The sequence below is a fragment of the Atractosteus spatula genome, chromosome 9, assembly GCF_055471065.1.
Source record: "Atractosteus spatula isolate fAtrSpa1 chromosome 9, fAtrSpa1.hap1, whole genome shotgun sequence".
Lineage (NCBI taxonomy): Eukaryota > Metazoa > Chordata > Actinopteri > Semionotiformes > Lepisosteidae > Atractosteus > Atractosteus spatula.
In genome coordinates, this window is record NC_142714.1 from 52,251,352 (window position 1) to 52,274,285 (window position 22,934).

Here is a 22,934-nt window from a genome sequence, read left to right on the forward strand (position 1 = left end):
TCCCTTGCAGGTTTTCTGGTCATTGGTATCTGTTTGTTGTGCTGTATCTTATCTTTGTGCTGTATCTTGCCTTTATCCTTCTACCATTCAGGGGACGGTGGAGTCAGTGCTTTTTAGAATAAGGCATTCTCAGCTTTCAAAGGATGTAATTAGATGTCTGGGGTCTGTGATTAACTTATTATAGTATAGAATGGGATTCAGATCAGTGACTCAGCTGTTGTTTTCCAGCTCGGCGCGGCTGTTATGCCATGCGGCTGAAGGCTCCGCTGATTGGTCAGGGGCCACAAAGCTCTTCTTCCTTCCTCCAGCGTCTGTGATCTGTGAGTATGACAGTGACCCCCCCCCGCTGGGTGAAGCTAGGTTTCAGGACAGTTGTCCTCTATCTGTCCACATCTACACAGTGCACAATGATATTGTGCTTTAAAGTCCCTTGACTGGAAAGAATATATCTTTAATTGCATGATCCTTTTAATATGCAATTGACATAGTTTGTTTTACTTTGACATGTGCTGCCTTGCAGCACTGGGGCCCTAGGTTCAATTCTAGGCCTGGGGTGCTATCTGTGTGGAGTTTGCATGTTCTTCCTGTGCGAGCGTGGGTTTCCTCCTGCTGTTCCAGTTTCTTACAGGCTGGTAGGTTAATTGGCTTCAGGGAAAACTGGCCCTGGTTTGAGTGTGTGTTTGTGTCTGTGTGTGCCCTGTGATGGACTGGCGTCCTGTCCAGAATGTGTGTCTGTGTGTGCCCTGTAATGGACTGGCGTCCTGTCCAGGGTGTGTGTCTGTGTCTACCCTGTGATGGACTGGCGTCCTGCCCAGGATGTAGCCCGCCTTGCACCTGTTGCTGGCCGGGATAGGCACTGGCTCCCCTGTGACCAGTCCTGGATAAAGCAGTTAGAGACTAGAATTAGAGGCTGAATGCTTTAGATTTCATAGGTGTACAATACAGGCAGCTGCTGGCGCTCACAAAGGCCTGCAGCTCATTTTTCGTTGCGCTCCAGTGTGCAAACAGTTTTGAGGATTGAAGAAGGCTCCCGGAAATGTTGTGCCTTGGAGCACTGGACACCTTCACATGTCTGTTATATAGGAATCATTTGCCTCTGGAAAGAGGGAGAGAGGAATGGCTGTATAGTTGCAGTAAGAAGCTCCCTGTGAGTGCAGGCAGCACATCTGATCACAGGCCTGTGATGAGCTAATGTGCTAATGATCACAGAGAACAGTTCAAACAATTGCTCTTCTCTTGCATAACTTTGAAAAACACCTCCCAGGTTATTCGTGCTTCTCCAACAATCGCACAGCTGGTGTAATTCTATTTATTCTAGATAAGGGTCACATTCAATTACTGTGCCACCATGTCCGTCCCTCTGTCAAGCGCTTGTTTATGAAATGGAAAGCTATTTGCTTGGACGGAGCGCCATCTAGTGGATCGCTTTCCGAGCAGAGGAGGATAAGAAAGTGTGCAAACCGGAAGAGTCTGTTCTGCCGAGCCAGCTCGGTAGTGATTTTTAAATCCTGGGAAAAACCCTTGGAACTCTAATAGTTACAATAACATGAGCTATTTATTCCTCCTGGACGTGTGTCCAGCGGAACAGCTATTTATTTTCTTGATGAACATGTTCACCTGCCAGCTTACAATGAAACTTGTTTGGAGAACGAGCCTTTTATGGTCGGAAATGTTTCATAATATTTCTGATATTGCAAAACAATATGTTAATTTTCATTTTGACAGGTAAATATTGTTTGTTTTTTTAAAGAAAAGAGTATAGAAAAAGAATAAAAGGTGACAAGAAGTTTTAGTATTTTAAAATACTAAAATCTGTTCAGTTTCTGCCAGCTCTCCATCATTCCAGCGTTCCCAGTTTTAGCCAGTCCTCATCCCAGTGGGATCTGCTAACGGGGCCACATTTGCACACTCACAAATAATTTTATCTCGCTCTCTGACTAAAGGATCGTTTCACGTACTGTATGTATGAACCCCAGGGTCATGTGAAGGAGCTATCCTTCAGTATTTGTATACTTCTTGCGCACTTTCTTATCCTCCTGTGCTGGGATCCAGTAGATGGCGCTCCGTCCAAGCAAATAGCTTTCCATTTCCTCAACAGAAGGGCGTTTAGGAGACTCCATGCACTCCATTTTAGCAACAGACTGCTCCAGCTACGGTGTTCAAGGGAACGTTTCCGCAGGCCTTTCCTCCCGGCGGGTGTCAGGGTGTATAACGCTGCCCTAGGCTAGGACTGTTAGCCCTTCATCTGCTCGTCTATGGACAGCATGTTGCTCCATTGTACTTTTTGGACAATCAATCTGTATAAACCTATGCACATTTTGCACATATTTTATTGTTTCTACAGTGACTATGATCATCATATTTTGCACACACCTATGTATTTATTTTATATTTATTTTGTATAACTTTTCGTCTATTCTGATGTCAGTTTTTGCTTGTCTTGGGCTGGACTGCTGTAACACATCAATGTCCCTAAGGGATCAATAAAGTCTGATCTATCTATGCTTAACTCTAAAGGCGAAATTAATGAACAGTGTAAAGCAAAGCTTGACTGTCTGTAGTGACTGAAATGACAATTCTCACGCAGGCAGGCTCTGGGCTGTGTGCCTCTCTGTCAATAACAATAACAGCTGTCCTGTCACTGGTGCTCGGAGTGGATCCTTGGGCTTGTGTGCCCACAGGGCTTCTGCTCTGTGAAGGAGGGTGAGGTGATTTCCTGTAACTGCTGCCCTAGTGTCTTGTATCAGATTTTTGGGCTGGACACACATGTGGTGGATGCCCCCTTGGCTGCCACAGCTCATGATCGTCAGGAGTGTCGGGGCTGAATTTCCCAGGGTGCACCAGCGAAATCAGGTGAGTTCAGGATTAGCCAGATATTTAAAGCCAGATTAGTTTTGAGCTGGGTGGTGCAAAAATGCTACAGAGCAGGCAGACAGACACAGCAGGATGGACACCGATATCCAATTGTAAGTGCCCAGAAATTGTTTTTTATTGTTTTAATTGCTTGTTGTGCTTTTTGTACAGTAGATTTTATTTATAATGTTCACGCAGTATAATACCTGGCGACTCCTTAAAGAGGTATATATCATTATGACTCTTTATAAATAAGGAGAACAGTGGTATTTACAGATTTCTACTGGAAGAGAACAATCCATTTTGCTGGTTTCTGAAGACGGGTCACATATATATATATATAAACTGTTTATGTATTGCATATTTCTTATTGTGCACACATGATGAAAATTATTCTGTACTTTTTTGTGCTAGCTTTTGTTTTTGCAGATATTTGTGGGGGGTTACATGTGAGATGCCAGTAGTTGCTCAACTCTTTGTTTTAATTAAATGTTCACATTTAGGCATGCAACAGACTAACAGAGTGAGCCATATAGGGACAGCCTCGTGGTTTCAGGCTTCATTATGAGCTTAAAACCAGGCAACAGATGTACAGGGCAGGTCCGACTCTTGGTTATCTGCTCTGCTCCCAGACGGCTCATACTTGGTCTGTCACAGCCGTGAGGCTGGAGTTGAGTAGCAGCAGCATTTCCTCTATTCATAAACTCCAGTCAGGCTTCTCCAAGGAAAGCTGGGGCTTCAGAATGCTGATTAAACACTGGAAAAGGGCTGTCACAGGGGTGTGGACATTTTAAGATGGGCTGACCTGCAGCCAGCAGCACCAGGATCACTTTCTCGCTGTGGAGTGAACAATGAAAGACGTTCAGTGCCCAGTCTCGTGTGAAGTGAGATCTTGACAGCCCTGCTGTAACAGTCCATGCTGTTGGCTTGTCTCAGGTACAGACTGAAAGGACGATGGTGGCCCCTCTGCTGTCCTCAGCCCAGCATGTTCAGCCTGGCGAGCGGCTGCTGCAGCTGGCTCTGCAAGCTCCGGCAGCCTGTCAGGTGAGGCCCCAGCCTGCTCCCGGCCCTCCGTGTCCGGGGCCGCCAGTTCCTCCTGGGGACACGTGCAGGAGACCGCGCCCACAGTAGGCAGAGTTAGTATTTCTGCATTCACCAGGAGCTCAGATGTTATCCATTGTCTCCATGTTTCCAAGTAGGATAGTATTCCATCCCAGGACACGTTTTAAAATAGCATCACTGTCTTACAGCAGAATCACTGCCTGAAGCCCTGCTTGCTGTGACTGCAACTCGCCCCAATTTCAGCTGGAGATCAGAGTGCCACAGTCAGCACTCACACCTGCAGCAAACTCTTTTAACTTCTGCTTCACAGGAAAGTCACGGTGCTTGTGCTTGGCCTTGACAATGCAGGAAAGACGTCCACTGTCAGAGGAATCCTAAAAGGTATGGTTATATTAACGTGCTGCACACAAGTTTCAGAGCCAAGTTAAAATGAGTTTTGTTCAGAAAAACCTGTTTGTTCAGCCTGCACTAAGACTGCTCTTGAACACTGAAGCAGATAATGAGTCACATGCAATCCTCATAAAAGTGAATTAAAAGGAATGATGAGTCTGATCTCCTCTATATTTTTATTTGGATGCAATTCTACCTGTTGTTCTTTATAGCAGAATTTCAACAGAATGGAATCCTTTGTGTCATTTATTAGTGATGTCAACAGTCTTATTCATTAGTTGGGAATTGGCACTACATCCTAGATGCTCCCTAAAGAAGCTGCGTGAAGTGTGAAGTGATGTGAAGTGATGTTGGGGTGCTCTGTGTGAGCTCAGCCGTCTCCCTGCTAACCTGCAGCTCCCCTGGCGGAGGTGACCCCCACTCTCGGCTGTGTGCAGGTGGAGCTCAGAGTGGACAGCTTCCAGGTCACCCTGCTGGACGTGGGAGGGGGTCCGGAAGGCCGTGGGACCTGGAGGGACCACTACAGCAAAGCGCACGGGATCGTGTTCGTGGTGGATTCCAGCGATGCTCAGCGGCTGCAGGAGGCCAGGGACCTGCTGGCACACCTGCTGATGCACCCCAGGGTGGCAGGGAAGCCCCTCCTAGTGTAAGAGACACACCCCTCATTTCCACCTGGGCTCGGGACAGGGTTGGAGCTGCACAGTCAGCCCAAGTCTTGAAGGTTAAACCACCCAGATTACTGAGGTGTGTTACAGTGGTGACCTGGAGAGTGCTGCTTTATGCAGCAGGGCATTCGCTGGAGCAATTTGAGTGAAGCATCTTGCCCAGGGGTACTACAGCAGCGCCCCAGCCAAGACTTGAACCCCCAGCTCTCTGCTCAGACGTCCGGGGCCCTGCCCCTGGAGAGGCACTCTGCTGCCCCTGTCTGGGGTTCCTTGGGTGTGGGCTCGATCTTGCACCCCTCAGAAGCACAGGCCACACAGACCGAGCTCCTGGAGGGACCGCTGGGCCGCTGAGAGCCCCAGAGGAGGGGTGTAGCAGCCCCCTGGTCACAAAGAGCAATTAAACCTGGATAAAGGGTGGGAGTTGAGACAGAAATAAGGTGCTTTGTGATCTCCAGGATAATCTCCATCCAGGATTGTTGTTTTCATACTTTCCAGAGAGAAATGCAAAGCAGTTCCGTCACCATGAGCCTGAGAACGTGCCTCCGTATGAGAGGGTATTCCAGTCTGTGTTCCCCAAACAGCGGATTGTAAAAAATCCATAGTAACCTCTGATTATAGGCATTCGATTTGCTAATTTAGCAGCCCCGTTTGGGAAAATATTTCCTAAATTTCATTAAAAATCTTAAATTCTATAGTCCAGAAAAAAAAATGAAAAAGGATAAGGTTTTTTTACCACCTGAACAGCAACCAAAGCTTTGTTTTAAAATGGTATAGGAAGTTTGAAACACACAAAAAAAGTTGTTTTTGGGTGTTGACCAAGCAAGTAGAAAAAAAATACAGCTTTTCTATGTTCATGTTTATCTAAAAAGTTGCTTGGAATTTTATATTTCTCTAAAGGTCTTACCAAGAGGTTTCTTGTTAGGAGAGAATATGATTATGCTGAAAATAATAGATTTTTATAGTTTCTCGTCTCTCTTTGATAATTATTGCAGTGTATTAAGGTCACGTGTCGAGGCTGAAGCTGTGTCTGCTCTGATGAAACTTCCCTCCCGGTTTCAGGATCGCCAACAAGCAGGACAAGACGAACGCTCTGCTGGGCAGCGAGCTGGTGGAGGCCCTGTCCCTCGAGACGCTGGTAAACCAGAGCCGGTCTCTCTGCCACATTGTGAGTCTGCCCTTGGCCCAGCATGGGGGGGAGCAGGGGAACTAGACTTGTGACTCGCTAGGCAGGCAAATATAGAGCAAGTCTCACAAAAGCAGTCTAGCTGGGGTAGCAGTATACATTCTTAGCCAGCACTGCTTTAATTTCATAAGCTCGATAATAGACACTGATTTGAACATAAACATAAATAACATAAAAGCCTTTATAGAAATGCTCAGTAGAAATAGTAATGATCTTTAGAATCATATAGGTCATCTTTGCAGGTTATTTCCCCAAGGGGTTTACAGCACAGTCTTCAACTGCTGGCATTTTCACAGCTGGCTTGCTATGCTAAAAACCCCAATTTAGGGCAACTTTGCTGGTCTCCTCTATAAATACTCATTCCCAGTCACAGAAGAAAAGGCTGCTCGAATGAGGAGACGACAAAGATTTTTTGGACTCATTCCATCACTGGGTAGGGTGTGGAGGAGCAGTGGGGCTGCAGGGGGAGGGAGGGAGCAGTGGAAGAGCAGTGGACGGCTGGGGCTGCAGCTCGAGGCTCTGCTCTGTCTTGCCCAGGAGCCCAGCTCGGCTCTGCTGGACGCCAGGAGGTGTTCGGAGAGGAAGACCCTGCGGGGGCTCCGCTGGCTTCTCCGCGCGGTGTGTCTGGACTACCACCAGCTGTGCGCGCGGGTGGCCAGGGACTGCGTGCAGCCCCCCGCGCCCGAGGGGCCTGAGAAGCGAGGCAGGGCTGAGAGAGGGCACGGCAGGCCCCGGGAAGACGGGTATGTGCTGCGCTGCCACCCCTGCAGCTCTCTCTGCCACACTGCCAGTGCAGCTCCACAGCTAGTTTCTGTTCAGACAGAAGTGCACCTGGAAACGATTTAATAATAGCCCCCTGTCAGATGTCAGAAACCCTTAGAATCATGAGTAGTGCAGTGTTAGGGTTTCCCTCTTCTCGGGTCTCGGCTGGCACTGAGCGGGATTTCTCCACACAGGTCCTGCGGGTCTTTGCTCAGGACGCTTGCTGTGTTTTGCAGAATTCGCTGCAGCAGAGCTCCGCTCCCTAAGGAGGAGCCCCCGCGATCCGAGGAGAAGGCCAGCCTGCCCAGAGGGAAGCTGCAGCCCCTCCGGAACATCCTGAAAAAGGTTTAATTGAACTTATTAAAATTGACCTTTGTGTTTCCTTAACCCTCTTCGTTCGGCACACAGACTCCTTGTGTTTTAGTTTAGATAGATATCCACCCCGGAAGATTTCAGAACCCTGCCTCCTCCTCTGTTATCCTCACGAGCCTCACCTTTCCCAGATCTTCCTTCTGTAAAGAAATAACAACACAGACGTTGACCTTTAGAATCGAGAACATTGTTCCTTTCCCAACACGGCTTCCATGATCGCTGTCGCGTGTTCCGGCGCAGTTTGGAACGGGAGGTGGCGAGGCCCTGTGTGCTCAGGCTGTGCCGGCGTGTCTGAATGCAGGAGAGCCGCCTGAAAAGGCGAGCGAGGAGGAAGAAGCAGGTGAAGATCAAGGACGCGGTGAACGGAGGCGGCGAGGAGGAACTGCCCGAGGTCCGGACCGGGGCGGAGCAGGAAACGGAGCCGAGTCCCACCTGGCACAAAGAGGGCAAGGCTGGCAGCGCCGCCGCCCTGTTGCCCAGCAACCGCGTGGGATTAAACCGGAGCGTCCGAGTGACAGAAGACACCCCGGAGCAGCCAGACTCAAGACAGAATGAAAAACGGAAACCAAAGAAAGGTACAGCACGCCAATTTCGCCAACTCGCAGACAGCCAGAGATGGGCAACCTGTCCTTCTGCAGCTATTGAGCTCTTCTGGAAGGTGCAGATAGAATAGCACACAAACAGCAGAGCCAGCAGCTTGTCTCTTACAGTCGTCTGGGTCTGTGACCTTGGCCAGGGCGAGCAGCTTCCTGACTCATCACCAAGCACCAGCTGCCGGCTGGATGAGGAGGTGGAAGTTGTTATTATTTTAACTTCTGACTTAAAATGGGTTATTAGATTCCATTTTCTAACATGCCCAAACACAAAAATACTTAAGCCATAGAAACAATTTGTTTAGCTTCCTGCATGGACATGGCGGAGCGTAGTGGGTGAGCCTTTGGACTCGAGGTGGACTGGCAGGCTGTGGGTTCGATTCCTTGTTGCTGTACCCCTCTACCCTCCAGTCCCCCAGCTGTATAAGGGGGGATCGGTATTGGTGAGGGGGCAATACCTGCACTGAACCAGCATCCATCCAAGGGGGAAGCCTAGTCAAGGCCAACCAGGATGAGCTGGGGTGACTTTCCCTGTTTTCATGTTCCCATATTTACAGAGTGTATTTATAATGCAGAGTGTGTTTCACCATTAGGCAAACCAGAAAAGAAGAAAAAGACAAAAACAGTAAAGAAGAAAAATAAAATAAACTCTGAAGAAGTGCCGACAGCTCACCCACAACCCGTGGATCTCTCCACTACTTTTGGTAAGATTTTATTTTATTAATTGCAGACATTTCATGCACCAACATATTTTGCATCAGAGCATATCTGCTCTTTGTGCAGCATCTATGTCTTTAACCATGAAGCACTGTCTGTTTTGGGATCAGAAAGGTCATGATGTATATAGAAAGATGCTTTAGTTCCTGCACCTAATAGACTATGCTATTTGGATGGATTAATAATGAAAGGGTCTAATAAACTGGTACTTCCCTTGGACACTAACAATAATTTCTCTCCCCAGACCTCTACAGAAAGGCCATACTGGCTCTGAAAGCCAGGCAAGACCAGAACCACTAAACTAAGAGGAGTCTTTCTGCATGTGCGTGAAGTGACTGATCACTACAGGACTCGAGCAGTGAAATGAAGACCTTTCACCAAAAGCAGATCCCTTTCCGATAAGCTCAGTCATCTCTGTTGAGAAATATCACTTGTCTCTTACAGCCTGTTCAGAGAGGTGTGCAACCAAACCATTCAGATGCGATTACCCGATTTACGAAAAACAATATCAGGAGTTGCCTCCTGAAGCAATGCTTTAATAATTTAATTCAGGTTCAGACCGCTTTACTTATATTGAAGAGCTACAGTTCAGAGGGACTGATCCTCTTGCACTCATTTCTCCTGTTCATATTCAGGGACCTAAAGGACAGGTTGTTGTAATTACAAGGGAAACCAAATAAAGCAAAATCAAGAATCTTCCTCTTTGTTGTTTATTCATCTAACAAAATAATTCCTGTGTTCAGCTAACAGTCTTTCAGCAGCTCCAGCCTTCAGTCCACTCTGTCAGCTTCGCGGCTGTGTCCCCTGCCCGCCCCTCACAGCACAAATAAAAACAGAAAATAAGTAATTGCATAAGAATTCACCCCCTTTACCATGACCCACCTAAACAGGCTCAGGTGCAGCCACATGTCTTAAGTAGTTGCATAAATTGTTGAATGGAGTTCACCTATGTGCAATTAGGTGTTCAGGATAAATATACCTATCTCTGGGAGGTCCCACAGTTGATTACTAAAGCTACATCAGGAAGACAAAGGAACGTTTAGAGTAAATCTGAGATTATTATTGAAAAGCACCAATCAGGGGAAGGGTGTAAGAACATTTCCAAGGCCTTACGTATTCTCCAAAGCACAGTGGGAAAGGAAAGGAAGGAAAAATGGGAGTACAGAGAAAACCTGCTGCAGTCTGCAACAGACATGAGACTTGGGTGAAGATTCCAGTAGGACAATGACCCACAGCCTACAACCAAAGCCACACTGGAGTGGCTTAGAAAAAGAAAGCTCAATGTTGTGGGGTGACCAAATCAAAGCCCGGACCTCAGTCCAATCAAGAATTAGTGGCAGGAGTTAAAAATGTACCAACAGCTCCCATCCATTCTTTATTACATAAATTATGATTCCATATGGTAACACAGTAAAATGGAAAAAAGTCCAACAGGGGTGAATACTTTTGATAGCCAATGTAAGTTTAATGCCACATGTACAAACATACAGAAAAATCAGTTTATACAAAACATTGTGAAAAAATATTCAGATCTATATTTCCATAGTCACAATTGCTGAATCTAGGAGTATTTACTCGAGTGACTACAGTGGGAACCGCCAGCCAAGAGAAACAGTTCAGGGCTCTTTCAGACATCCAGTAATAACCTTCAGATGGCCTTCCTCCACAGAGCCACACGAATCTTTCCCAGCACTCTCAGACTCCTTCCTGTTGATCTTCCAGTCCTGAAAGCCATCCACTGGGACTTCAGGTAAACAGGGACACCCCGTGTCCGTGAAGGACAGATTCCAGTTCTGCAGCAAGACAAAGCAAAATCCTACTTAACTAGCAGCTGAAGACTGGAGACTAAGAAAATCCAAGTACAATACTTTTTGTTTATGGATGGTTGAATTAAAGTACAGTTTGTACACATTAGAACCAGTGTTTTCCAGGTCTCTTTCAGATTAATCATTGCTTTTTTTATTAACCTCATTCAGAAAATGAGCGACTCCATTCGTCCACTCAAATAACCAGACTGGTCATACAAGTGAAGATCATGAAGAGGTATAAGAGTCCAGTTCAGCTGACAACTGGACATAACTAATGTGCGTTTTCTTAAAAGTAATTGGAAGAGCTTTGAAAATTCGGCACCACTGCTTGTAAGTTAAAACAGGCCGAGTAACTGCACAAAACAGCTAAGCAGCCTGCTGTGATCGGGTGCAAATTGCTTCCCCTTTGTTCATCAATGTGCAACAGCACACCCATCAGCTCTATTTGATCATTTCCAGGTTGCTGGAATTACTCTTATTTCTTCTCAGCAAAGACGAGAAGATAGCCAAGAGCCTCAAAGCTCTTTTTACAGTGAGCTCCACATTTACACTGAAATAAGAATTTTAATTACCTCTGTTTCCAAACACAGTTTGAAGAGAGCATTGAAAGTAAGACCATACTAATTACATACTGATTAATTTAATAACACTCAGCGGTTTAATGAAAAAGTTCTTGCAGCAGAGGTTGATAAACGATTTGCAGAAAACTTTCCTTCATGCCAGTTTAGGACATTTTAGTGCAGATTTGTTTGGGGACTAAAATATAATTTGGAACTGTCACATACATTGGCAAAAATCAGTCTGGTTGCCCCCTCCCATCTTATTAATGTATCGCTATCGGGTTTGCCTTAATCTGGGGTTCTTCTATACCTTTAGGAACCTGTCCTTCCCTGACAGCATATTCAATGGCTTTCATTACCCATCCCCTCAGTTTCCAACCACGAGGTTTCCAGCTGGTTGTTCGAAAGGGCCTGGCTCACTCCTGATCACTCACGTTTGTGGACAGCGCGAGGAGGAAGCAGCAGGTCTTGCCCACCAGCTCGTGCAGGGGGGGCTCAGGGGTGTCCTCGTAGCTCTGGTGCCGGATCCACTCCGACGCATACAGCAGGAGAGCCCTAAAACCACAGGACGACCACAGGAGGTGGACAGTCGCTGAGCAAAGGCGTGGAGCCGCATACGTCGATGGTGTTTTACGCACAGAGGCATCACAGCTCAATTTAATCCTCCATTCATTGACAGAGCATTTAATCAATATCATCAAGATCTCTGAAAAGGCTGAAAACTTGCATTGGAATACGGATCCAGACACTTACGTCTGTAGATACCCATGCACATGGATATTTCAACATGGCTGACGGATAGTCCCATAGTTTTTCTGTTTTACAATGATATACCCCTTAACTAAATCTAAATCATGCAAAACATTAATTAGCCTCTGTATAGGGTACATCTCCATTCTACTGAAAAGGAAATTAATGAGGACTTCTGGCAATATGAGCTAATGGCTGAGGGGGCAGGTGATCGGGCTCTGGGATCAGTGATCAGAGTTGCCTGTAAACTGCACTTTGAGTCTGAACGCACAGCAGCTATGACAACAGTGGAGAAACAGGTTGCTTTACTTAATTAATTAGCCGAGTTTCATCACTTTTAACTAGGAAGCAGTCTGCTAAAGTACAGGTGCATATCTCCAGTCCTCGAGGACCAGAAATCAGCTAGTTTTCAGGATCTCTTTAATTCAACACCTTAAGACCTTTGCAAAGTGTAAATGGGTTTGAGTTAAACTGCGGATTAGCTCATTAAGCGCCGGCAGTGAGATGAAACTTTATGCTCTGACTGAACTATAAACTTATCTGGAAGCCTACGTTCTTAGACATGAGGGTCAGCAAGGCGTTCAAACACCACAAAGTTGATAGATTACTTACACTTTCATATCACCAATTTTTGATTTAAACATTATGAAAACATCAGTGGACTGCTGGTTCAGCCAATACTTCTCTGGATCGGTGAGGCCTCTTTTTCGCAGCTCCCTCTTCTGCGTGGACAAGGTTACAATCCTCATATTTTTGAAGGCACACCATAGCATCTGTGGTGATTTATTTCATGAATCGTAATCTTAAAGACTCTATTAGCACAGAATTGTTATTTTAGTCGCACCCCCACATTAATTCTAGCACGTGCATACCTCCGAATTGTGTTTTCGTACATTTGTAGTTTTAGAGGAGTTGGAACAGCGCCTGGTGAGCTCCAGTACGCACCACTCCACCACAGTACTGAACGCGTTTTTCCCCAGTACATAGATCCTACACACACTTTAACATGACGTTGGCCTGAAAGCTAAATGTATAATTTACAAGACCAAGAGGGGGATATGTAAAATAGTCGCTTTTTAATAGTGTAATGCTACGGGGTTCAGGTGGGCGCCCTTGCCGCATCAGGTCGGCCCCGCACCGTCGGGGACTCGAACCCGGGCCTCCAGCGCTACTCAACAGGGACCCAGCCAGGAAATCTCCCGTCAGCCCCGCTTCTGCGGTCCCTGCACTCCACAGGAAGGGCGGGGACTGTAAGCAGTAATGTTGTTTAAGTTACGTACCCCATTTACAGTTCAGACACGGTGTATACAATATATAAAATACGAAGTAAACGCGTTAAATACGCCGGGATATCTGCTGATATCCCTTTTTATTATGACCGAGGGTACAAACATGAGCGGAGTCCACCTCTGTGACTGTCCACAGAGAAAAGCGATTGGAAGGAGAAAAGATTTTCACGTCTCACTAGTTTTTAGTCAAATTCTCAATTTTTCCCAGCGACATAAGTAGCGTGTTGCAGGGCGGCTCGGCACACAACGGGGACCAGCTGGACCAGACAAGTACCTGCTTCTGGGGATGAGCTCTTCCCCAGGGGAACTAGCCGAAGCTCATGCATTCGCCAAGCGGGTCCCCGGTGTAACGACAGCGCAATTGCAGAAGTTCGACAGGTTTTTATTGGAGCGGTTTAGCCATCTGTAAAGCAGAAATTAGGCGAAGCTTTTCCAGCTGTTAAAAGCGGTCTGCGTGCAGGCTGTTTAAAAACAGAAAAGGTCCCGACAGAAGCAGAGGCGCTGCAGTGTAGGTTAACATAATTACCGTACCAAACGATTAATCGCTTTCTCCATTCTTGCTGGGGAAAAAAAAGATGAAAAGGATACAATAAGAAGTCTTTAAGTCACTGGCGGCTTTGAATTATTCACATACATATGCCATTCGACGGTCAGACACCAATGTCCCAGGAAGCAGGTTGAATTAACGGAATTTAATATTAAAACCCACGGCTCTTCTTGACTTTCAAATGAGTCAAACGGATCGTAAGAAGGCCTCTTCTCCCCGCACAGCCAATTTCGCTAAAAAACTGCAGCATAAACACCAAAATCGACCCTACCTATTCTCACAAACTGAGCCCCTACCCCTTCAGCCTGCTTTTATAGTGTAACATTGCCGCTACAGTACAACAGTACTCCACGATTTTGATTGGAGGCAAAGACAGCAGGACAACGATTGGCCGAAGATACTTCACTGCACTTCGTTCATTGTTTCCGTGGTTAACTTTTATTTGGCAGCAAATCATCCAGAAGAGAAAAGGTGTCCCTCAAAGACGCTGGAAAAACAAAGGAAAATACCAAAAATGTCAATCCCTTTAAGGCTGCTTAAAAAGCCAGACGCAACCTCAGTTCGGGGCTCTGGCTTTTAAGGTGGGCTGGGAACAGGCTGGCACAGGGGGCAGGCGCACAAAATCAAGTCCAAAGTGAAAGAGCCGGAGCGCCCTTAAGGGGGAATAGGTTTATTCCATGCTGAAAATTTCGGGTGAGAAAGACAGGGCAGACAGCAAAGATTAAACAGCACAGAAGAACAAGAGACCGCTTCAGAGAACATGTCAGGGATGTGAAGATTAAAGGGAATAAACCTCCACACCTGAAGAAGGCTCCACGGCTGAAACGTTGTTTTCTTTCTTCTCTTTTCAGCAGGGAATAAACCTCTTGTTCCTTCGCAGCCTACGCATGCTGACGCAGCTCCCCACCTGAACTACATCAATTGATTTTTGCCTTATTTTTAAAGTAAATTTGCATTTCCACCTTAGGAAGCATTAAAGGAGAGAGTAGCATTGGACCAATGCGTTTTGTGAATGTGATAACTACCTATTATTTGTTGTAATATAGAAAAAGAAAATGTATCTCTTGCAAAGTATAACGATGTAGTAAATTCAGGTTCTCGTGTTTAGGCCCTCGCCGCTCCTGCCCGAACCCGGGTCCCGGCGCCGCTCAACAGGGCTTTTGCCGGCTGAACTAAAGAAGACCTTCCTCAGCCCGGGCGGCCGACCCCTGTTATTCGTTACAATAATATTAAAGTCCTTACATCTGATATCCACATGGAAATGTTTAAAGACAGAGTTCTGCAAGGCTATCAAAAAAAACTTTGTACATATACAGGTTCCGTGAAGTCGGCTCCTTCGCTTTTCAAAAGGGTCCCGGCACTCCGCCCCCGAACCGGTTTTATTCTGTAACGAATGTATAATGTAACGAAGACTAAGGACGGTTTTCCTGTTTAGCTCAGCCGGCGAGACCCCCGTAGAGCGACGCCGGAGACCCGGGTTCGATGCCTGAGGCGAGGGCACAAGCCCTGGGGCCCTAATTCGCTACATTAACTTCGTCGCGCTGTGAATGCAACATTTTAATACGACGCCACTCTTCGATCTTTAAATTGAATACATAGACGGCCCCACTATGTTATTTAAAATCTAAAGTCATTTGAGAAAAAAAAAATATTTCCTTTAATGTCGCTGCAAATTCTTCAAAAATTAAAGCTCCATGTTTCGGAAACGTCATCAAAATTCTCACACGTGCGAGTGAAACTTGAAATTATTTAAATGTATAGTCATGAACCGCAACAAGTGTTTTGTTTCTGTTAGTGTTGCAATGCGTATTGACTAAAAACAACAAAAAAATAAAATCTCAAAGGCTACCGATTGTGGATCTGTAAAGCGTACTGATCTGGCAGCCCCGGCAAGCGGCGTGACAGCAGCACGCTCATTTTAAAGTACAGTGCACGCCTACCCCCTGTGTTCTGCTTGATAGAAGAACAGTCGATAAAAACGAGGACTGGCTGTCAGTGGCATTATGCAAGTAAGTGAAAACGGACATTGCTCTGCTCTAATAAGGACTTGTGCTGGAAAGGCCATCAATTGCTCTGTTAGTAAAACAAGTTACTGAAGGGTAGCGGTTCCCGTATCATTTTAGGGTGGTTTCACGCTTGGAATTACGTAAACCCCAAAGAGCATATACTAGAGATCTAGTGTTTTGTGAAGTACTGTATGGTCAGTCACTGACTGAAAAAGTTTTGTTAAATTCTGCGTCTTTAAAACCCCACGAAGATGTTTTTTTTTAAAAGGCCAGAAGTCGAATTTAAGTTTTTTTTAAACCAACAGTGGATATTAATGCTAGATGGGGACTTTTAAAGCCGTATTCTTCTAGAATTTCAGTGTGACTTGAAAGCCTTGATTTCAAATAGGCTTTTCCGGTTTTAATGCCCACGTAGAACGTGGAGTCTTAAAACGTTAGAATGCTAGGTTGAGATTTAGCCTTCTGACCGTTATAACGTTTTGAATATTAGTTCACATCTAGTAAAAAAAATGCGAATAACTGCGATTCAGACGTGTGCAGAGCAAATACGCTCCGTGTGGTCACTCTGACAAGCCTGGCGTTAGCGAGCGCGGTGAATGAGCTTAGCCATGGGTCTGTTTGATAAACTGACCGTGTGGCTGGGGCTGAAGAAGAGAGAGGTGAACGTCTTGTGCGTCGGTCTGGACAACAGCGGGAAGAGCACGATACTCAATCAGCTGAAGCCTGAAAACGTGAGTCCCACTAGATGACACTAGACCTTCCTCCTCCTATCAGTTAGTCTGACAGATATGGGAACAGTTGGGAATGATTAAGCACCAATTCCCTTACCTGAGAGACCTCTCCCTTTAACAGCTGAAGGCTACTAGGGCTTTTGCTCTCAGAGCTTTCAATCACTTACATGAAGCAAATCACCTGCTTAATTGATTTCCGGTTGATTGATTGATTGATTCAAATCCAGATGAACCCTGATCCAACAAATATCAACAACCCCAACCACACACAGAAAAGAAACCTGACCAAAGAGCTTTTCCTTGTAGTCTGCGTTTCTGTAGAGGAGAGACAAACCCTAAACAAGTTCTTGTTTCACTTCTACTTTGCAACAATAATGAGTACAAAACTCATAGAATTCTTCCAAGTGTAGACCCCCATGTTGTTGAAAGAAAAAAAAACTGTACCTTATTTATTTTTTAAGAGCCCTAGTGACCAAAAGATGCCCTTTTTTTAGCTGCATCACTACCAGGCTGGCCTCTTATTCAAACCACTTCAATACAGCCACACTGGTGGTGGTGCGGTGGCTCTGTGGCTAAGGGTCACTGGCTGTGGCTGGTTCGTATCCCGCAGCTGGCAGAGGAATCCTACTCTGTTGGGCCCCTGAGCAAGGCCCTTAACCCCAACTGCTCCAGGGGTGAGGTATAAATGGCCAAACCTGCTCTCTGACCCCAAGTTTCTTTCCCTCTCTGTGTGTCTCATGGAGAGTAAGTTGGGGTATGTGAAAACATTCCTACTACAAGAAATTGTATAAGGCTAATGAAGTGATCTTATGTTACTTTCTCTTGCAGGCTAAGACTCAAGACATTGTCCCCACCATAGGATTTAGTGTTGAGAAGATCAGCAGCTGCAGGTAGGCCTAACAGTTACTGAATGAACCAGTCTTTAGTTTTTCCACGAGCAGACTTGTCTTCCCACCTGTCTGTGCCCAGTTCAGCCTGTTTCCGGGACTAATGTCAGCGTCTCTGCTTCCACTGCAGTCTGTCCTTCACTGTGTTTGACATGTCTGGACAGGGCAGGTACCGCAGTCTGTGGGAGCACTACTACAGGTGAGGTGTCTGTTTGCTTTTCTCTGCTGCACTACATGCATGAACCCATAAAACAGATGTTGCATCCAATAGAAAATCAACACATTATAGTGTCACCGAGCCCTCATTTTCTATCTCCAGACGACATGAGGAATTTCCTAAAAGAACCTGCTGAATATTCCGTGCAGAATTCAGCTGCGTCTGTTTCTCCTTGTGCCCCTGTATCTATATCAGACATGTTGCGTCCTTCCTCATCCTTCTTTCGTTTCTTCACGCACTGCCAGGGATGCCCAGGCCATCATTTTCGTGGTTGACAGCGCAGACAAACTGCGGATCGTGGTGGCCAAGGAGGAATTGGAAGCACTAATTAATCACCCAGGTAACGACGGCTAACGAAGGCATTCTCAGAGAAAGACGTAACGAGAATCTGCAGAGTGGGATGGTTGGAGGAGGTGCAGAAATACTTTCCTTGTTTTATGAGGCACTATTTTGTTTCTGAATGAAGCTTTTACACCACTAGAATGAATGTCAAGCAGAGTTATGTAAGATTGTTAAAACTAAATCACTGCAGACGATCCCGAAGCACATTACATACAGTTGTGAGAAAAAAGTTTGTGAACCCTTAGGAATTATATGGATTTCTGCATGAATGGCTCCTAAAATGTGATCTGATCTTCATCTAAGTCATAATAATAAATAAAGACAGTCTTATTTAACAACCAACACACACAACATTTTATATTGCCATATCTTTATTGAACAAATGGTTTAAATAATTAAACACAGTAAGATAACTAATCTCTACCACATCAAAAAGGATATAAAAATTCTAGCAGAAAGTGCAGTAAAGCTTCTCACAGTACAGGCGATGCATAGGGTCCTTGAAACAAGAGACTGAAAGTAATATTTTTGACACCTGCAGATGTGAAGCGAAAACGAATACCAATTCTTTTTTACGCCAACAAAATGGATCTGCAGGGCTCCCTCTCCTCCGTTGGAGTGTCTCAGATGATGGGCCTGAGCAATTTGACGGACAAACCCTGGCAGATATGGTAAAAAAGAAAAAAAAAAGCTCGATTTCAAGAAATCTTCGAATGAATGATGCTGCCCTTTCCTTTTTGCTATTTGCTTATAAAAGCTTGTAAAAGCATGTCTTGTCACAGACTTGTCTCGTCAGAGGGGTGGCTGCACCCAGGTCGCAGGGGAGGCTGTCTTTTAGGAACAAGTAAAGGTTTATTCCAGCTGAAAACAGAAGAGAAGAAACCCACTGTTTTGGCTGTGGAGCCTTTTTCAGGCGTGTCACCCGACGAAGGCTCCTCAGCCTACGCTCCTGTAGAAGGCTCCTTTGCAGCCTACACATGCTGACGCAGCACCCCACTTGAACTGTCTGTTAGTTTTAGTTGCTTCCTACAGCTAACTGTTTGGATACAAAGTTTAGATCTTAATCAGTTGTCAGTCAAGGAACACTTTGAACACCTGCAGGTCTCGCCGGCTCTTGGAGGTGAGTGATTGAAGAAACGCTTTGCTGCTCTGGGTATCACACGGCATAAAAGCACTGATCTGAGCCCACTGCTGCTTCACTGTGTAGGTGCTGCACGGGAGGGGGGCGGTTTATTCCAGCAGTACTGGCTAGAAATGCCGCCTCACCCTCTGTGTCTTTGTACCTAGTGCCAGCAGCGCTGTAACAGGAGAGGGGCTGAAGGAAGGTGTGGACTGGCTGCAGGGTACGTTCAGTGAAAGCATATACTGTATCGTTTCATATCTAACAGGAGAAATGAGGAAAGTAACGATTGGTTTTATGTGCCTGTGTCCGACCCCATGCAAAGTGAGTCTGGTTATTTCAGCTATTTCACCTCACAGGGCCGCAGGAAGTCCGTCTGTTGGCCCTCTGGGGTGCTGAACACTAGTGCTGCAGAGGATTGGGGTTGTTAGACAAATCCCTGGCATTGAGAAGATTACGAGCTGCAGATTGACATGGAATGAACTCTTGATGGACGCAGCATTAGTAACATTCTCCTGAAGAGCTACATCACTGTGACTCATGGGTATGGGTCTGTAAATCTCTGCAATAGCAGCCAGGAAGTAATGGCACAGATAAGGGAAACTGCAGCACTGAACTGGTAGATGCACAGGAGCAATGACGAGGACAGCCCAGGCTAACCCTCTTTATACTGAAGCCTTGGAGAAAAAACAAATTGCATTTAAACTGGATAATTAAATGGTAATTTAATAGTACCATGAATTATTTAACAGTAATGCATAATAGATAAATATATTGCAGTATATATGCCGTCCCATGCAAAGTAACATTTTCATTAACAGAGGAATAACATTGTCATACCCATCTTTGGGCAGATTAATTAGTATAAAGGTGCTCCTGTGAAGATCCTCTGTGCTGCAGCTTTGAAAGCAGCCCACAGTATACATTTTGTATCGTTTTTCATCACATTTATATGAAGACAAGACAACAACAGGGCTCTTTTTTCAACTATAAATTGGCCTCTCAATCCTAAAGCAACCACTGAAAACAACAACAGTTTCCTGACTTTTTTTTAAGGATAAAATTTCCATCAACCAGCATAAAATTATATCAGCTAGTGCAATCTGCACAGCTACTCTTCCAGCTCCTCCCTCAGCTGCACAAATCCCCTGAGACTAGAGCTGTTCCAGCTCTGCTCTTGCTCCCCTCTGGAAGAAATCTAACCTTGACCACCGCCGACTCTCCAGCTCCAGGTTTAACTCCAACCTCTTCTTCTCAAACGCTCTCGAGAAGGTAGGAGCTACTCAGCTATAGTTTCACATGACTTCCCACCAACTCTGGCAGTCAGGTTTCAGACCGTTACACAGCACAGAGATTGCCCTTGGAAAAGTTTCCAACAATCTGTGCATGGCTGCTGACTCTGGGTCTCTCTCTGCTTGATCTCTCAGCAGCCTCTGACACTGTGGATGACACTATTGTTCCTTAGGGATTGAGGGACTAAGGGGCTGCAAGGCACAGCTCTGAAATGGTTCTCCCAGGCAGCAGTTTGTCTTTATTTGAGAAACAAGATCAGAGCTGTTGTCAGTGACTTGTGGTGTCTTTCAAGGGGCAGTATTGAGGAACTTGCTCCTTGTTTGATTGCTCCTTCTGGGTGAGATCATGGCATTGCCTTCCACATGCAGATGACATACAGCTGTGTATTAACACCAAACATGTCCGCAGCCTTAGAAAATTTAAAGTGCTCTGGAGGAGATCAGGATATCGATGAGCCGTAAGTGTCTCATCATGCTGAATCGTACCATAACAGAGGCCATGCTGATTGGAACTCTGAATCAGATCTCCAACACAAGTACCTGCAGTCCTCTCATTGATGATAATGTTATTCCCCTTGTCCTCAGTGGTCATAAAAATGGGTGTGAAGTTCAGTGCTTCTCTGAATTTTTTTGGGATCATATAAAAACATCTATAAGTCTTCATATTTCCATTTGAAAAATATCTCCCAGCTAAGGTCTTCAGTTTTACAGATGCTGAAAAGTTAAATTATTTAATCTCAAGTGGTCTATTGCTATTGTCTATTGTTGTAGCCAACAGAGGAATGCATTTATGAAGGGAGACCTGTTGGTGGCGATGTGTTAGCTGTCACGGGAGACGGTTCTGACTCCTGTGAGGTGTGTTGTTAAAGAACCTGTGCAGACGGTATAATCGGGAAATGACTGGAGCAGGACAGCAGGGGAAGGTACAGCAGGGTTAGGACCGGTTGACAGACAGGGGCGGTGACTGCAGTGATCAGGTGCAGGGGGGGAAATGTGGAAGAAAGTCCAAAGTCCAGGGAAGTCGGGGTATAGGCCTGGGAGATCCATCCAAGACGAATACACTTAAAATCCCCAGGAAGGGGAAACAAGACTGGGAACACAAAGAACTGAAAACAAAACGGGACCGGGCGCTGAGAGCCCCAGACCCAGATGGTCAGGACGCCGGGGAATAAGGCCTGCCCCCGGGCTACCCGCGAGCCCGGGGGATAGGCCAGCCTTGTGGCGTCCATCTTCCAATAGTGAGCCAGGAGCTGCAGAGACGCTAGGCTTTTAACCAAAAACCAGACGAGACGCTCCAGCAAATAAAAAATACTAATCATAACAGCGAAGGGTAGGAGCGCCATCTAGAGGAGGCAGCGTAACAGTAGCAGCTGTATCTCATAATAATATCACAATATTATCTCGTTTAAACACTATTTTTTCTTTCTCCATGGCACTAATGGGCTTCTGTAAGTAAGTTTGAACATTTTAATTTCAAAGGTTATTTTAGGAGCCTGACTGCACCTGGGTAAAACTGGCAGAGAAATTATTTAATGTAGGTTGTATACTTTATATGTATTTTTATATTTTGTATATTATATAATATTGTATTTTTTATTTTCTTCATTGGCTCATGGTGTAAATGCATTAATTATTATGTGCCATAATTATTGAACCAGCTGCCTGCTTGTCAAGAGTGTACAGTTTCGTGCCAAAGCTCCATATATAGCCACAGTTACCCTGTGCCATGTTTGTAGTTTGGCTTTTCGTATTTTAGAATATTTCATTGTGGATGTTTAATTCTCTTCACAGATCAGATCTTCTCCTTGAAAACATGAGGAAATACAGAGAAAGAGAACCTGAGAGAAACAGCAGCTTGTAGAGATGTCTCACAGCATTCCCTGAACATCTGGGCTGCTGTTAAATAGGATAAAGTCCTTCCCTACTTTGCATACACAAGGAACATATTAATAAATCTTTTATTTGGTGTGTATCAGTATACCCTCCATGCTTGTTATTACTGTCTTCCTATCAAGGAGCAAGGGCTGAGATCTTCATCAGCATAACTCTTTGATGTACTGAATCAAACTCCTGGACTTCTTCACAATCAGATGTCACAAGTGGACGTACATTTAAAACTGGCATACTTCTTTACACAAAGGGTTGTGGGAGTCTGTAACAAGCTATCCAGCTGTGTTGTTGAAGCTGATACTCTGGCTTCTTTCAGGGTAATTTACTAATTTAGAATCACTAAAATAGCTAGATAGGTCTACTGGCCTCCTCTCATTTGTAACTACTCTTATGTGGCTCTGTGGCTGGAAGATTGTTGGTTCAAATCCTGCAGCTGGCAGAGGAATCCTACTCCGTTGGGCCCCTGAGCAAGGCCCTTAACCCAAGCTGCCCCAGGGGTGCCATATAAATGTCTGACCCTGCGCTCTGTCCCCAAGCTTCTCTCCCTGTCTGTGTGGCTGTGTGTCTCATGGAGAGCATGCTGGTGTATGCAAAAAGACAAATTCCTAATGCAAGAAATTGTATATGGCTACTAAAGTGATCTCTGATCTCTCTGTGATACTCTTTATACAACGTCAGGCCCTTACACAGTGATGTCAGTGATCGTGCATGTTGGAAGAAGAGGGGAGAGAGGCCTGACACTGGGCTTTGGACACTTTGGATGATGTCCAGGTATTTGATAGGTCCTAGTCACCTGTTCTGTGGTACAACATATCAGTGCTCTGTTGCCAACAATGACATTCAGTCTCCTCATGGTTTCTGGCACTATACAAGCTGTGCAATGTAAGTGTGCAGTGAC

The 22,934-nt window shown here is 45.5% G+C and overlaps 3 protein-coding genes across 6 annotated transcripts; 2 read left to right on the plus strand and 1 right to left on the minus strand.

Annotated features, from left to right (window-relative positions):
* The first annotated feature begins 1,867 nt into the window (after positions 1–1,867).
* arl13a (ARF like GTPase 13A) lies at positions 1,868–9,273 on the plus strand. Of its 3 annotated transcripts, XM_088925460.1 has the most exons (10): positions 1,868–2,853; positions 3,790–3,897; positions 4,226–4,296; positions 4,702–4,951; positions 6,030–6,135; positions 6,691–6,896; positions 7,152–7,260; positions 7,589–7,862; positions 8,474–8,584; positions 8,842–9,273. In XM_088925460.1, exons 2-10 carry the CDS (start codon positions 3,839–3,841, stop codon positions 8,895–8,897), a joined length of 1,242 nt encoding a protein of 413 aa, XP_088781586.1. In that variant the 5' UTR covers positions 1,868–2,853; positions 3,790–3,838; the 3' UTR covers positions 8,898–9,273. The 3 variants fall into 3 exon arrangements, with proteins under 3 accessions (XP_088781586.1, XP_088781585.1, XP_088781584.1); XM_088925459.1 differs by lacking the exon at positions 1,868–2,853 and having other exon boundaries at positions 2,985–3,897; XM_088925458.1 differs by lacking the exon at positions 1,868–2,853 and having other exon boundaries at positions 3,115–3,897; positions 6,030–6,105.
* A 765-nt stretch (positions 9,274–10,038) lies between these two features.
* On the minus strand, positions 10,039–14,388 carry LOC148828875 (uncharacterized). 2 transcript variants are annotated; one of them, XM_088925773.1, is made up of 5 exons: positions 14,353–14,388; positions 13,536–14,038; positions 12,328–12,437; positions 11,400–11,520; positions 10,039–10,390 (listed from the first exon to the last, which is right to left on the minus strand). In XM_088925773.1, exons 2-5 carry the CDS (start codon positions 13,557–13,559, stop codon positions 10,214–10,216), a joined length of 432 nt encoding a protein of 143 aa, XP_088781899.1. In that variant the 5' UTR covers positions 13,560–14,038; positions 14,353–14,388; the 3' UTR covers positions 10,039–10,213. The 2 variants fall into 2 exon arrangements, with proteins under 2 accessions (XP_088781899.1, XP_088781898.1); XM_088925772.1 differs by lacking the exons at positions 13,536–14,038; positions 14,353–14,388 and having other exon boundaries at positions 12,328–12,614.
* Positions 14,389–16,165: 1,777 nt separating this feature from the next.
* Positions 16,166–21,963, plus strand: LOC148828876 (ADP-ribosylation factor-like protein 6). Its single transcript, XM_088925620.1, has 7 exons — positions 16,166–16,288; positions 17,117–17,178; positions 17,306–17,374; positions 17,638–17,732; positions 18,276–18,405; positions 19,022–19,077; positions 21,938–21,963. The coding sequence occupies exons 1-7, from the start codon at positions 16,166–16,168 to the stop codon at positions 21,961–21,963; spliced, it is 561 nt and encodes a 186-aa protein (XP_088781746.1).
* Positions 21,964–22,934: the final 971 nt, after the last annotated feature.